This window comes from Miniopterus natalensis, chromosome 7 (genome assembly GCF_054644295.1).
Source record: "Miniopterus natalensis isolate mMinNat1 chromosome 7, mMinNat1.hap1, whole genome shotgun sequence".
Classification (NCBI taxonomy): domain Eukaryota; kingdom Metazoa; phylum Chordata; class Mammalia; order Chiroptera; family Miniopteridae; genus Miniopterus; species Miniopterus natalensis.
The window spans coordinates 46,585,052-46,601,021 of NC_142087.1; the positions used below are offsets into that span (position 1 = coordinate 46,585,052).

Sequence of the window (15,970 nt, forward strand, 5' to 3'; positions counted from 1 at the left end):
TTTGCCAGGCTACAGGGAAACCATAATTACAGCTGACTTAGAGATTCAAACAGATTTATTGTCATCTAACACTTTCTGTAAATATCTTGTAGATTCATTAGGATTTAGAGCATGTTATTATTTTAGATAAAGAAGCTGCTCCTTATATTTTGTATACATTTTTCACATTTTACTTTGTTCACATTTTCATAAACGAATCTGCCTTTTTAATTAATGACTTAAACATAAATCTAAATTTTGGTTGGGTCTTTTACATTTTCGAGAGACTTAAAGGTTGACTCTTTGTCAGCCATCTCCAGGGGCTTCCTGTGAAATATGTTGAATTGTACATTATGGGTTTAGCTTTCCTTCTTCTCAAATGTTAGTAAAGGAGTGAAAACAACATAAATACACTAAAGTAAAGAAGAGGGGAGAAAGCAGCAATAAGAGTGTTCAGTAGTTGAAATTGACTTAGATTAGAGACTAGGGGCATTCTTTCTGGGGGGAAAAGTAGCCAAGAGAGGAGGTCTCAAATAAAGGACACAGGTGGTATGGTGGATTTGTATTGCATCAGAATATCTAAGCTGGAGCTTTGCTTCCCAGAATTCCTTTTCTCTCATATCTCCTGGTTAGTATCAGCCATGAGGCATTTTGATTTTGAAAGGCAGAAGTGAAGCTGCAGCCATATTCTTCTTATTCTTGGGAGGTCAGTGTGGAGATGCTGAGTGCTATGGCAGCTTACAAATGTTGGCATGGGAGCAGCAGGGCTCCTCTGCTCCACCCAGATCCTCTCGTTTGGTTTCTCCTAACTCTGGGCCAGGACCTGCACAGTCAACAGCTGAACATAAACTGTTTAACCAGGTTCCTGATTACATGGGGCCTAATCTGTGTAATAGTGCCATACTCTGTATCATCCCTAGTGTTGTCTGATCAAATGCTGGCTGATACAGATTGTACCGTAGTAGCTGCAGAGAACCAGCACCTTAATGATGGGTTCATGAATTAGTTCTGGGTTTTCCACAAGTGTTTCTCTGGTGTAATTAGATTTAAAGTCATTAATGACTTTGTTTCTAGTAACAGGGGACACTGGTGATCCATGGAATGTACTGGCAAAACAGTTACTTATCACTGTGGACACTAGTAATCAAATGCCCATAGAAGGGAAGGCTTTGGGAAACAGTATTTACTACCACAGAACACTTTAGTGAAAATAAAAATAATGGTATAGATAGGTCCCTTCATTGTACGCTGAAGAGCTTAGGGAAAGAAAAGGCTTTAGATTCTGAATTCTGTGATTGTCCTGAAAGAAACCCTACACCTTGTAGCCAAAGCAGAGATTTCTGAAAACCAAACCCAAAGTCTAATCCTGCAAGTAGCTGAATTACAATGCAAGTTGAATTTCTAGACTTGTAAAGTCTCTTCTATTAAAGTTATGACACTGGGAAAGAATGCAAAACTGAAATTTGGGGTGGGAATATGGGCAGTTTCCAGTGAAGCTGGGAACCTTGAACTCCTCAATTCTGCCTAGCCACCTTTTCCAGTCCTTCTACCTCTGTCTGAGGCAGCTTAGTCTCCTGAGGAATCAGTAATGACCTCCCTTAAGTAGTTGCCCTGCAAGAGACTACTGATCTTCCTCAGGACCCATCCTCACCACCTCTCATTTCTTCTATACCTATAACCAGACTCAAGTTCCAACAGCCCCCAGAGGATGAGGTACTAAATGTTACTACCCATGAGGAGGTATGATACATACTAAAAGAATTTCATGATTCTTCCTGCATTTACCTGGAGTATGGTGTGGAAATAGATCCTAAGGGTTTGGGATCAGAGTTGAAGGAATATAAAGTTGGATCAGGCTGAATTTACAGATATGGGCTCACTAAGCAGAGAGTCCAGATTGAAGGTATTATTAGGTATTACAGTGGTGCCTCGGTTTTCGAACGTCTCTGTTGATGAACATTTTGGTGTACGAACGCCGTAAACCTGGAATTCAATACTTTGGTTTTTGAACACGCCTTGGAAGTCAAACGTGCCCCATGGCTTCTGCTGAGTGCAAGATCCTGAGGCCTAGCTGTTGACTGTTGATCCTCAGTTTTTGAACGTTTCAGAATTCTAATGGTCTTCCTGAACAGATTACATTCAAAAACTGAGGTACTACTATATTATTAGAGGGCTAGGAGTGGCTCTAACAGTTTGCTTGGTTGGTTGACTGAAAACTACATTAAAAGATGGCCTAAATTAAGTAAAGCTGTGATAGATGTTAGAACTTTATTTGTATACTGTAGGGGATGTTACTCAAAGGCTCAGGGAGATTGGAATGCTAGAATGTGTTTTTCATTAAAAAACGCACAAAACTTGATTACACATGTCCCCTGGGAAGGTCCAGAAGACATTCATGGGATACACATTCATGAGGGGAGCCTCAGCATCCTTAAGAGCTCTGTTGACTATTCTTTTTAAGCTAGTAGTAATGATAGGCGTTGTTACCATCAAACTAGGATCCTAAATTCAGCGGAAGTGATAGAATCTCAGGTGGCAAAGACAGGTGGCACTTAACTGCTAAAGACTAACTAGGTGTAATTACTGTAATGGTCAGTAAACCCAAAGCACTAATATCACAATAATCTGAGTTGCAGGGATCTTTGGCATTAGCCAGTTGATCATAGTATCCCTATAACTGTGGGCAACCCATTACCTCATCATTGATTTGTATAAACAGAAGAGCTCTAGACCTGGGGAACAGTAGTGTGAAATGGATGACCTTAGTAAAGAGTTATAACCCTTCAATCAGTCCATGGACTTAAGCCAGTTCACAAACCCAGAGACCTTTGAATGAAGAGAAAGCCAGGTCCTCTTAAGGAAAGACCCTGCCATACAACCAAAAATTTATATTGTGAATCTCCTTGGAGCCTATCCCCAAAAGATATATAGCCATTTACTAGTGTGACTGGGCTTTGGGGAAGGGAAAATTATTAGACTTTTTAGGGATTGCTGAACACTGACTGAACCTAATGAATTATAGGAGACCCAAAACACTAGTTTTCTATCAGTCAATGGAGTTTTGGCTTAGGTCCATCTCACAGTGGGCCCAATATGGTTATTTCTGTATTTCTGGAATGCATAATTAGAATAGACATATTTAACAACTACCAGAGTTCTCACCTTGGTTTACTGACTGTGGAAGTGAGAGACAACCAAATTGAAGCCACTAGAATGTCATTTACCTACCAAAATAGGAAATTGTTACCTTGAGGTGGAACTGCAACCTTTTGATTGCAGAGCCACCATTAAGGATTTGAAAGATGCCGAAGTGGTGATTCCTACCACATCCCCATTCAGCTCACCTCTTTGGCAGTAAAGAAGATGGATCTCAGAGAATGATGATTGGTTATCATAAACTTAATCTGATACTAAGTTCAGTTGCAATTATTGTTCCAGCTGTGGTTTTGTTGCTGGAGCAAATCAGTGCAACTCCTGGTATTTGGTATGCAGATATTCATCTGGCATATGCCTTTTTTCTCTATACTTATTAGTAAAGACTGTCAGAATTATTTTGCTCTCAACTGGCAGGCTCAGCAATAATACCTTCACTAACCTATCTCTAAATCAAGCCTTACGTGATAATCTGGATAGCCTCTCCCTTCCACAAGCCATTTATACTAACCTACATTTTGATACCATGCTTATTGGAGCTTGTGAACTAGAAGTACCAACTCCTATAGACATTTGGTAAGGTGCATACAGCAGGGGGTGAGAATCCTACCCGCCCCAATTCAGGGACCTGCCATCTTGGTGACCTTGCCAGAAGTCCAGTGGTTTGGAGCATTCTGAGATAACCTTTCAAAGGTAAAAGACAACTTGCTGTATCTGTCTTCTGCCATCACAAAGAAAAGAACACATTTGGGTTTTAAAAGCAACATTTACCTCATTTGATCTGAAATGGCAACTGTCCCCCTTTCTACAAGCCTAACTCTGCTGTATTGTCCTAATCAGAGCTCCAAAGCCTGCCCTTTTCTCTTTCATCTAGTGTCTGGAGTCTATTTTGTCTTCTTTCTCTATTTTATTTCCAGTGAGTCTTTGACCGTCAACTCTTCCCTTTCACCTAAACCTTTTGATTCCTCAGACTAATAATTTATTTAAACATTCCTCTCATGATGCCATAATATGAACTTTTACATTTAAAATGTTTATTTTCATCAGTATAATAGGATTATTGTAGAAAACTTAGAAAAGGAAATTAAAGTTATCTATATCCTATCACATTTTTACAAAATTCGTAGTGTAGTAATATTTTTGTTAACCTACTTTTTTACTTAATAATATAAGGTGGATATCTTACCCATGTCATCAGATGTTCTACATATTTCATTGGCATACTATAATTTATCCATCTCCTTCATTGGACATGTTTTAGTTTCCAATATACTGTTGTGTGGTGGCAGCTTCATGGCGATGAGTAGGTAAGATAGTTGTTGGAGGGCTGAGTAATGCTTGGGAACAAGCCATCAATAGACTTGACCTTTATATTTTTCTTCCAGATTTATTTGGCTTAAAGCTAAGAATGACAGAAGGATCTTAATTTAAATGCTCCAAATCCCATAATATGGCTCATTTTCACTGTTTGTTCATTCTTATAAGTGATATTATTGAGCACTAGACACTTGATCGTATTACAAACATTGATTGGATACCAACTAAGTGCCAAACACTGTATAAAATATTCAGAGGTACAAAATCCTTCCCTTCTGGTGAGTGAGAAAGTTAGAGGTAGTTGCATTGCACTGAATACCTGTGATGATAGAGTCAGCTACAGAGTACTGAAGTGCACAGGAGTTGCACCTCATCTGGACTTGGAGTAAGTTGGTGTTTGTAACATTGGGGAAACATGCTACTTGTGTTGAGTCTTAAAGAACTTAGGCGATGTGATACAAGGATAGGACAGAGAGATTGGAGGAGTTCTGAGAGAGAATTACTGTCAGGAGCAAAGAGGAAACAAATATTCTGTGGCATGATCAACAGTTTGAGACCAGGAAGAAAGGAATGAGAGAGATGAGACTGTGGGGAGAAGCTTTGATATGCTCGTGGATGACCGTGTATGTCTTCCTTGGATTTTTGGAATTGGTCCTGTAGGAGATTTTTGCCATTGGAGTATTTTAAGCAGGAAAACAAATATTATCAGATTATTTATTGTTTTAGAAATATTCTCATTGCAGTGTGAGTAATATTAATACTGGTAATAGGGAGGTTTCTTACCTTTAAGTAAGAAAGAAAAGGAGAAAAGGGAGGAATATGATTTGAGACATGTTGAATTTATGATGCATCCCATTGGAGACTTCACTAGGAAACTGAACAGTGAGATCTGGAATTTAAGAAAGCATTCTTTTGGATAAAGATGAAGGTGTTCATTAACATGGGGCAACCAGTATTATCTTTCTTGCTCTCTTAATTACACAATAGTGTAGCACTTAAGTACATTTCATATGAGTCTATTTTGACATATTACTTTTATAAAAGACTTAGAAGTGACAAAATTCTAGAGCAGAAATTAGCATGCAGGGTTGTCAGTGTTCTGAAATAACGCAAAAAGAATAAAGTGATAAAGGCAAATCTGTTGCTTCAAAAGTTCTGCTTGTTGACCAGCAGAGGGCAGTCAGATTCAAAGCTCAGTATTTTCTGCTCTGTGCTGTCATTCAGTCCTAGAAACCCGGTCTTTGGAATACAGGTTTTTAGTGTTCTTGTTACACAAGGCCAGGCAGCCAGGGTACTTTTTATTTATCCTTGCTTCCAAGACTTAGAAGATGTTTGACTTTTGTTTTGAAGCCATATCTTCATTTCACCCTCTTCATTTCACCCTCTATCTTCATTTCACTCCCTAGTCCCATGTCTAGTTCTTGTTTCTTCGGTAAAGTTTAAGACTTGAGTTGTCCTGTAAGAGCTGCCCTGGTAATATGGTGTTAGAGTAAAATCAGGTAGGGAGTCTGAGAAATGTAATGTAGCTTTGCTGCTCTCTATTAAAAATTACATTTTTGTTCCTAGTTAACTATTAAGATTCAGGGACACATTTCTGTTTTCTTAGTCCTATGATTCAGGGAATAGAGTGGAAGAAGTGGATGTTAGCTTCTAGAGACAGTATTGATAAGCTTGGGTAGTTATCAAGTTTCTCCACTGTTTGATGGGAGGAGCTTATGAAAAACTCCTGTCCCAGGATATGTCCTTCATTTGCCTGCCACATGTCTGAAATGCCCGTTAGTCTACTTTTTAGCTTTAGGCATTCAAAACTCCACTAAATTTAAAAATTTCACTGGGACGGACAAGGCAAGTGTGGCAGGACAAATTAGTTCTTTAAATTAGCTAGGACTTAAGAGAATAGAACATGGGCAGGAAAGTTTAATTAGTTTTAACTAGGGGATGGAAGGAAAGGCCTGGAACTAGGATTACACTCTTTCCTGTTTATAAGCCTTCCATGCCTCCCAGTTGACTAATGAATTAATTTATTATAGTAAGGGTCAGCATTTATAGAGTATATACTGCATGCCAGGCATTGCTCTCATTTAATTTTCAAGCCAACCATATGAGATAATTACTGTTACTATCTGTATTTTGCAGATTAGGAAACTGAGGTGCAGAGAAGTTAAATAATTTGTGTGAGATTGCTTATGGAGGCACAGCTAGTGTTTACCACTCTTCAGTCCTCCTGTATATCTTATGCTGCCTAAAATATTTCCTTGCCCATTGTAGATGCCCAGTAACCCAGATAACTTTTGAATTAAATTAACACATGGGCTAGCATGAAGCTAAGTTGCCTTAGATGATGGTGGATCTTAGAAACAGAGGCCCATATGAAGTCACTGAGAACCTCAGCAGGATTCCTGAAGCCCCTGGGCTCATACAGATGTGATTTCTGCTTCTCAGTTAGTACAGCAGTAATATAAGGAAATGTGGAAAAAATAAGTTTAAAAGCTTCTAAAGGTTTTACTTCACAGAACCTACTCTATTAAGTTGAGGGAATAAAATTTGGATATAATTAGAGCAAAAGAGTACCTCAGAAGTTTGGTTATAAAAATAAGTAACTTTGTTTAGTGATACAATTGAACAAATCAATGAAGGCTAACTTAATTGACCTGTCAGTGTTAGAATATGTTAACATTTAGGTTTGATGACACTGCTGGGAACATCTGTTGTGCACTTGATAAGTGAATTATGTATTTTCATCTTCCGTTTTACCCTCTTTTCATCCAGATGAAGAATCTGGATTAAGGAATATCCTCATGTAGAAAGTCAATTGGGAAAGCCCTCTATTTCAGAAATAAATAGTACATTGTCACACAAGCCTTTTCTTCTCACACATTCTGGTCTCTTAACTACATTAGTGTTCGTTGGCATTAACAGTGTAGTGTGCCCAGAAATCAGTCCCAAGTAGCTTTGGGGAAAGAACTTGGTGGGGTGGAAGAAAATTAAAACTGACGATGAAAGGGCAAGTTTGAGTGTTTATGACTTTAAGTTACCTGTGCACCCTCTACCCTCTTACCATGGTCATTTGAGAGGTAGCTGATTATTCTGCCAGGTCGTTGTGAAAATGACAAGTCGGATTATGGACTTTCCCAGATCATAAGCACAGGAATGAAATGCTCTGCATTTGTATCCAGGTTCAAGAAAGGTTGACTTTCTAAGTCGGTCACTATTTGGGGGAAGAGAACGCTATCACCTTTGTAAAGTTGTGAATTATGAAAGACATTTCTGTTGCATTACTGAATGTCCCTTGGGGTTGATTTCATTTATAACATTGCCTCAGGCCTTCTCCTGCATCCTGTTGGAATGACCTCCTTTTCAACCCTGTGCTGGCAGCTGTAATATGGCTCTATCCCCTGGATCCTTCAGGCTTGTCACATGGCAGGCATGAACTGTGACCCCTTTGTTCCTTAGCCAGATCATTAGGTCTTTGTAAATTTTTCCTGCTTAACAATTTTGCCTTGTTTTCTTTTCTCCTCTTCCCTCTTTGCTCCCCTTTTTATTTCCTGCCTAGCCAAGGTTGTTTTCTGTAGTGCTTTATTTTTTTTATTGAAGTATGTAACACGAATGCAGAAAAGTACACAAATCATAGACTCACTGAATTTTCGCAGCAAATATCCTCCCATGCATACAGTACTCCGATCAAGAGAGAGAACATCACCAGAAAATCTTTCCTAACCCCTTCTAGTCCAGTCCTCTCCCTCAAGGGGAATCATTATCCTTACTTCTGTAGCTATGCCTGTTTTTAAACTACATCGAAATGGAATCAAACTGTCTATATTCCTCTATGTCTGCATCCTTTCATTTAACACTTTTGTGATATCCCTGTTACTCAGTTTGTTATTGCTGTGTAGTATTCCATTTGTATGAATATTCCACAATTTATGTATTCTACTCTTACTGGACATTTGGATTGTTTCTAGTTTAGGGCTGTTATGAAGTGTAGTGCTAAACATTCTCATACATGTCTTTGGACGAACATAGGACATGTTTCTGGGTATTTACATAGAAATAGAATTGCCAAGACATAATGTATCCATCTAACTGATTTCAAAATTCATACAAAACACTGAACAACTGGTTTTAGGGAAACTCTTGGTGGGAAACATTTGTAAATATATATAGATTCAGCTTTAGCATAATATATCCAATTTTTGGCTGAGAAAATTGCCTCTACTTAAATGTACTATCATTTTAAACAGATAACTCCTGTATGCAACAAAATTGCTACTCAACTGCCCATGACACACTTTTTAAACTTTCTTCCTAATGTATACCTTTTAATCCAAAGCTGGTGGGTCCATTCTATGAAAATATTTTAATGGTGATAATTTATAAGAGTTCAGATTACATCTGAGTTGCACAACTTCTAAGTGGTAATGTTCGCGTGGAAGAGGGACATGCTGGTGCTTAGTGCTTGACTGCCACTCTTAGCTGAAATTGTAGAGCTGACACGTTTGTACAAATTGTGTTCATTACCAAGAATCCTGCAAAAGTGATGCGAGACTGGCTGTGTGCTGTACGTAGGTGGGCTCCATTTATGCAGCCAGGCAGTTGTGCAGCCAAAGACGTCCTTTTTGTCTTTTCTTAAAATGTGGACTTTCCAAAATTTGTCCCATGGCTACTTTTGAGGAGGTTTAACCAAAGGAGTATAGAAATGTGATTGTGATATCATATCCCCCAAAACTGAATAGTATCTTTTAAGGAAATTTTATTTGACCATTAGATAAAGTGACCCCCGGTCATTCTGTGAACATGCGTGAATTAAGTTGACTTGCTTTGACCATAGTGTTTTGGAGATCATAAAAAGGCCTTTCCTCCCCTCCATCCAAAAAAAAAAAATGTAGAGGGAATAATTATAACTTGATTATTATAAAAGAATAGTAGTAGAACGAGAAGACCTGCTTCCTATGTTAGATAAGCATCTTTTCTTGTATAAGTGTTTTGGGTGGAGAAAGGAGGGTTCCCAGCCCTATCAAAATGTTTTTGAAATAAACTATAGTTAAAAAAAAAATTAAGAGAATCAAGGATTTTGTTTTTATAAAATTATCCTTTGTCTAGGAATTCCGTATTTATTTTTTTCTTCCAATCTTATTTTTTAAATAGTGGTATGTAGACATTGATATTTAGAAAACTGTCTTAATACAGGCATATTGGATTTAATTCATTTTTTAATTAAATATTGGGGTGCATTAGTTAATAAAATTATAGGTTTCAAGTATACAATTCTATGATACATCATCTTTATATTGTATTGTGTGCTCACCACCCAAGGTCAGATCTTCTTCCATCACCTTACATTTGACCCCCTTTACCTTTTACTACCCCCACTCCCTTCCCCTCTGGTAACCATCATACTGCTGTCTGTGTCTATGAGTTTTTGTTTGTTTTTCTTGTTTGTTCATTTGTTGCTTTCAGTTTTATACCCCACATATGAGTGAAATCATAAGGTCCTTGACTTTTTCTGTCTGACTTATTTCACTTAGCATGAATTTCTCAAGATCCTCTATGTTGCCACAAATGGTAGTATTTCATCCTTTCTTATGGCTGAGTAGTATTCCATTGTATATATATCACATCTTCTTTATCTAATCATCTATTGAGGAACAGTTAGAACTCACATTGGTTCTGCTTTAAACCACTACATTCAATTCAGGAAATAATTTGCTATTAATCTACATTCTTCTGTGTTCTCTACTAAGTCCTACATGTCATAGAAATGATAGTCCCTATCCTTAGAAGGCTTATGATGTAGTGGTTATAGGGTGGTGATGGTAGCCTATACTATAATGCTACATAAGGTAATTGCCACAGTGAAAATTCCTTGCAGGAAGAGGAGGGGCAAGTATACCCATTTAAAATGGGTCTTAAAAGATGAATAGATTGGCCTGGAGTGGCCTTTCGCTGATCTTTGCATTTTGGCTGGAGTTAAGATGCTTTGTAAAGGAGCAATGGGAAATAAGGCTTGGGGGGAAGCCAGTGATGAGTTTATACCTGATGTGATAGATAATATAGCACAGTGACTGAGAGCACTTCATGTATTTATTTATGTATGTATGTATGTATTTATTTATTTATTTATTTATTATTTTTTAATCCTCACCCAAGGGTATGTTTTTATTGGTTTGAGAGAGAGAGAAAGAAAAACATTGACATGAGAGAGAACATCAGTCGGTTGCCTCCTGTACTCATCCTGACCAGGGGATTGAACTTGCCAGCTTTTGATGTACAGGACAATACTCTAATCAGCTGAGCCCCTTGGCCAGGGCACGAGCACTCCCTTTAGATTAAATTAGAAATTGAGTCCCAGCTCAATATTGCTATGTCATCTAGAACAGGTTGCTTTTAATCTGTCTAAGCTTACTTTCCTCATTTGATAAATGAGACATTACTCATATAACTTGCTGCAATTCTATATAAAAGATAAGAGTTGATGTGTAGAAAGTGCTTAACAAGTGCTCAAGGAGCTACTCTGGACAATGGGGAGCCACTGAAGTTGACTCATTTTGACCATAGTGTTTTGGAGACCATAGAAAGAGCTTCCCTCCTCTCCGTCAAAACAAAACAAAAATATAGAGGGAATAATTATAATTTGATGGTTATAAAAGGATAGTGATGGAACCAGAAGATTTTTGAAACAGAGTGGTGGGATCTGAACCATGTAAGTCTTTTACTTTTATTTTTGTAATTGACATACAAAAGACTGCGCACATTTAAATTATACATTCTTATAGGTTTTTACATACACATACACTGTGAAGTCATCACCACAATCAAAATAGTTGACCATACCTGTTATTCCCAAAAGTTTTGTCTAAGACCTTCAAAGAGGAAAATCTGACCTGCAATGTGCAGCAAAGGATGTAGTGAGGTAGAACCTGGAAATAGAGAAATCAGTTAAGAGGCTGTGGCCATGGTCCAGGTGAGACAAAGAATGAAGGAGATCATGAACTAGCTGTGCTGGCAGTTGGGCACCCCCAAGAGACCAGGCTTCTGGAGGGCAGGGTTGAGCCTACATCATTATATTGTCTCCAGCAGTAACCCAGTGGCCAGAGGCTCTTAACTAATGAACTGACAAGCGTCCCTTGATGAAAGATTGTTTATTTTAAACTCGTTTCTCTCTTCTGTTTAGGGCTTAAAAGACAACCTTCCTTCTTCTGGGACACCCAGCCTGACAGCTACCAGGCAGTTGCTTCGTCCAAGAATCACTAGAGTCTGCCTCAGGGACTTGATATTCTGTATGGAGCAGGAAAGGGAGATGAAGTATTCACGAGCACTATACCTTGCCCTTCTGAAGTGACCACTCCATCTCCATCCAGATCCTTGCTGTTTACTGCCAAAGAAGACTTAAAGAGCATCGTTGCATTGTCCTGAAATTTCAGTTTCTGGAAAATAATCACCAGTAGGGAAGACCATTGTTTACAGTTATAAACTTTTCTTAAATCTTACTTCTATATCCCATAGGGTTCTTAATGACCAGAATTCAACTTTGTCTTCTGAAAATTGGTCATGAAATATAGTTTACGCAGAAATAGGCATCTGCTTACCTGTGCAATTAATCATAGCAAATTAAGACCCTGTTTGTTACTTACCTGCTTTATTTGCCAAACTGTTAACAAGTGAGGCGTCTTTCCCTAAGACAGCCTGGTTGAGGTGCAGGGGAAAGAGGAAGAGTCACTGCTTACCAAAGAAACTCTATTCCATCCTGTATGAGACCTGTCTCAAACTGTTTAGGTTTTCTGGGCTGGAATCAGAAGTTGCTTAGCTAATCATGATAGTCGCCTTCTGTAGCTGAAGGTGACAAACCACAGAGTTAGGGCCTGTGGTGACTTTGGTCAGCTGAGTCGCAGTGTTGTCAAAACTGAGACTAATGGGGATGGTTTGTGCCTGAGGTTGCTGTTCTCTGGTTCATGTCACCATATGCTGCATCTGAGACCAAGTTAGGGGACATCCTTGTTAGAGAAACCTTAGAATTGGAGTTACTGATATACCTCATTGAAAAATGGAAAACGGGGAAGTATCAGAAGGAATGATGGGGCGTTGCACTCAAACTGATGAGGGAGAGATGAAAATGGAATCATAAAACAGGAAATGCACTGCATATGCCTAAAGAGGGCAGTGGTGAAACTGGAACTCCAGTGCAACTGTACATGTTTTGTTAACAGAAAACAATTACAGTCCAACCAAAAAGGAAAATGTTACCAAACATTTCCAAATTATAGTATTTCAAAATGAAGTTCTTTGTTTTGTGTATTATTTTAAATCTCAAGGACAGTTTTGTAAAATCTTTTAGTCACCCTATGTTTTAAGCATCTTGTTGGATTTAAAAAAATCCTAATGATGATTTAAAAATTGCTAACAATAGGGATTCTATTTTGGGTTCTATGCTCAAAAGATAATGTTAGCATCTCTTGGACTCTTGGCTCTACATATATTATGAGAAGCATGTTACATATATTCACCTGAGAAAGAAGCTGATGTTTTGTAAAGCAAACACTGTTTTGTTTTGTGTTTTTTAAATTCCACCTGTGTGGTGTGTAGCTGGTGACAAATGCTGTGGTTACAGTCACATAAAGAGAGAATAAATTCTCCAAGAAAGTTTTAAAAAATGGAAAAGTATGTTTCTTACAAAAAGAATTCCAGGAAGAAAACACCTCAAGTATGTTCTTCCCATTGGGACTGTTATGGCCATGCTCTATACTCTAGTAAGTTTTAAATTGGCCACTTTTTTTTTGTTTCAGCAAGTTATTATGTAAAATGTTATAAATTATGTATATGTTAAGAGTACTTTACGAAGAGATCTATACCTAAAGTTGTTTTTGTATATTTAAATGCTTAGCTTTATTTTTTGTAAAGTGCAGCATATTCTCATATTTGTGTATAATCTTATTGATCAGATGTTTAAAATTATTTCAAATACTTCATTAAAATAATTATTTTATTATAAGAATAACTTCGTTCAGTCTCTGCCTTTGAAAACCAGTGTCTTTAGCAGTCCTCTCTGAAGCTGGGGGCTGGGCCAGTGTATCTGCTAGGGAGTGGAGCTTTCTTGTCACCTATTGCTTTGAGGTGTCAGCTTTTGGGTTCCAGAGCCTCACTTCAGGTCCAGGTTTTACCATACCACTTTCTTCAAAATAGTTGTCCATTTGCTGTGCTGTTTGGCTCACAAAGAAAGTTTAGCATATTCATTACAAAAGCTTTTCTTTGGCCATCAAGGTTTTTTTTGTCACAAAGGAATTCTTTTTCAAAGTTAATTTTTAATATACATTTTAAAACTTAATGTCTTGAAGCATATTTTATGCACAAAAGAATGAATGCAATATATCCAAGGTATTGTTCCTCTCAGTTTTTGCAAAATGGTGGCCTTGGGGTGGATTTGATCTATAAATGCATTTTCTGTGACTCACAGTGTTGACAATGTTTTAGTTTACAGAAATCTATTTCCAGTTCTGAAAAATGAGAACATCTGGAATAATCACTAGGTGTAGCCTGCCTTTTGTATGGCAGCGCATTAGAGCCCACCAGCGGCTGTCCAGTTTAGATATGGGGGCATATGTGTACCTGCCCTGTCTCATTCCTTTGAGCATTGAAGTCTGTGACCCTCTGCCTTCAATATGTATCCTGACTGATGAACAGTACAAGGGGGAAATACCAGAAAGTCTCTGTTTACTTTTTTAAAGCAATTTACTGAGGCATATTTTACATATAAAATTCATCCATTTCATCCGCTTTACTTTTAATGTGACTGATCGTCAAAAATGGTCTCCTGAACATCTGTAAGACCCTTCTTCTCTTAAAAAGAAGCCGTTTAACATTCTTTTAAAGCCTGTATTTCTTAAAAACTGCATTTGGAGTAAATTTTGTTTCATTAGCGTTTTGGCTAAACTTTACTTAGAATTAAGACCATTCATACTAGTTATGTCATGGTTACAGCAAAAGAACACAAGCAATGGTAGGGCATATTCTGTAGAAAAATAAGGAAGCAAGATTACAGGCCGATTAAGTTGACTATCTCTATGCCTAGTTGTACAAAGAACCAAGTGAGTGTTTATAAAACTTTGACCTCAACAAGACTCAGTGATATAAAAGTATAAAACGTCATATGTTTATACATGACCTGGTAGCCATTTCCTATTTTGCTGTTTTTAGCATTATTTCCAGATAGTTTCACATGCCTCACCAGACTGAAACTTTTTTTTACATCTGGTATCAATATCTTTTCCTCTGACTTTTAACCATCTCTTAGTTTTTTCATATGCATTGCAATTGTGTTCATTGGTACAGTTGCTTTTCCACTGATGTTGTTCCACCTATTGGAAACTGGCCCTCGGGAGAACATTTTTGCCATGCTTTTCTGTAGGGGAATATTGAGAGTCCTGTGCTGTGCAAGTGTTCACCGACTAGGTGAGAGGAACAGAAAGATAACTACTGTGTTTAGAATCTGTAGACCTTGCACATTATTTGTGAGAAAATACTCCCAAGAAACTCATTTTAAGACTGTTGACTTTGTTGGTAAGCTACAATGAGAGCAATTTTTTAAATTTTTATTTTTTAATATGTCTGTTGATTTCAGAGAGAGGAAGGGAGAGGGAGAGAGAGAGATAGAAACATCAATGATGAGCGAGTCATTGATCAGCTGCCTCCTACACGCCCCCTACTGAGGATTGAGCCCGCAACCCAGGCATGTGCCCTGACTGGGAATCGAACCTCGATCTCCTGGGTCCTAGGTTGATGCTCAGCCCCTGAGCTATGCTGGCTGGGCAATGAGAGCAATTTTAATGGCAACTCTCCTTTAAAATAGAATGCCAGATTTACATCTTTCTCTTATTGTAGATGGCACTGAGGCAATATTGTCCTGGCTGCCCATCTCAGTCTTGCCTCTTACCGGCTGGGCACACAGCTAGACTGAATTTCTGAGTCTCCTTGTAGTTCAATGTGGCTTTGTGCCCAACGTCTGGCCAATGACATGTAGGCAGAAGTGATGTGTAACATTGCAGAGCTGGCTCGGGACATCCTCTTTAACCTGTTGTGTCAGATCTCATGTTCTCTTTCCCTTTCCACAGAGACCGCAGAGGGCTCCTGATGAAGATGGCAGAGCCACCATCTGGAAGGAGCCTTGGTCACTGAACTGTGGCTTGGAACAAAATTGCCTGCTAATCAAGAACACCCATTTGGGATACAAGTGAGAAGCATCTAATGTAAACCACTAACACAATATATGTTAGAGCAGTTAATATACATACAATAACCATATATATATTATATAACTATAGCAGCTAAATTAACTTATACAGATAGCTACTACTACTGTTATTTCTATTTTACTGATAAGGACTCTGGTGTGTTAAGAGATTTGCCAATTTAGTGGAAGTCACAGAATGTAGAGGAGTTGGAATTTGAACCTAGGTCTGTACAACCCAGAGCCTGCATTCTAGAATCCATATAGGGGGTTTGTTGTGCTTGGTTTTTGTTTGTTTTTTTA

At 38.2% G+C, this 15,970-nt stretch overlaps 1 protein-coding gene across 1 annotated transcript in view; it reads left to right on the forward strand.

Annotated features, from left to right (window-relative positions):
* Positions 1 to 13,444, forward strand: part of TAF4B (TATA-box binding protein associated factor 4b) — a 100,447-nt gene extending 87,003 nt beyond the window's left edge. The window contains exon 15 of the mRNA XM_016195917.2: positions 11,621 to 13,444. Coding sequence (XP_016051403.1) covers positions 11,621 to 11,788 — 168 coding nt within the window. The 3' untranslated portion in view covers positions 11,789 to 13,444. The remainder of the gene's footprint in view (positions 1 to 11,620) is intronic.
* The last annotated feature ends 2,526 nt before the right edge of the window (positions 13,445 to 15,970 follow it).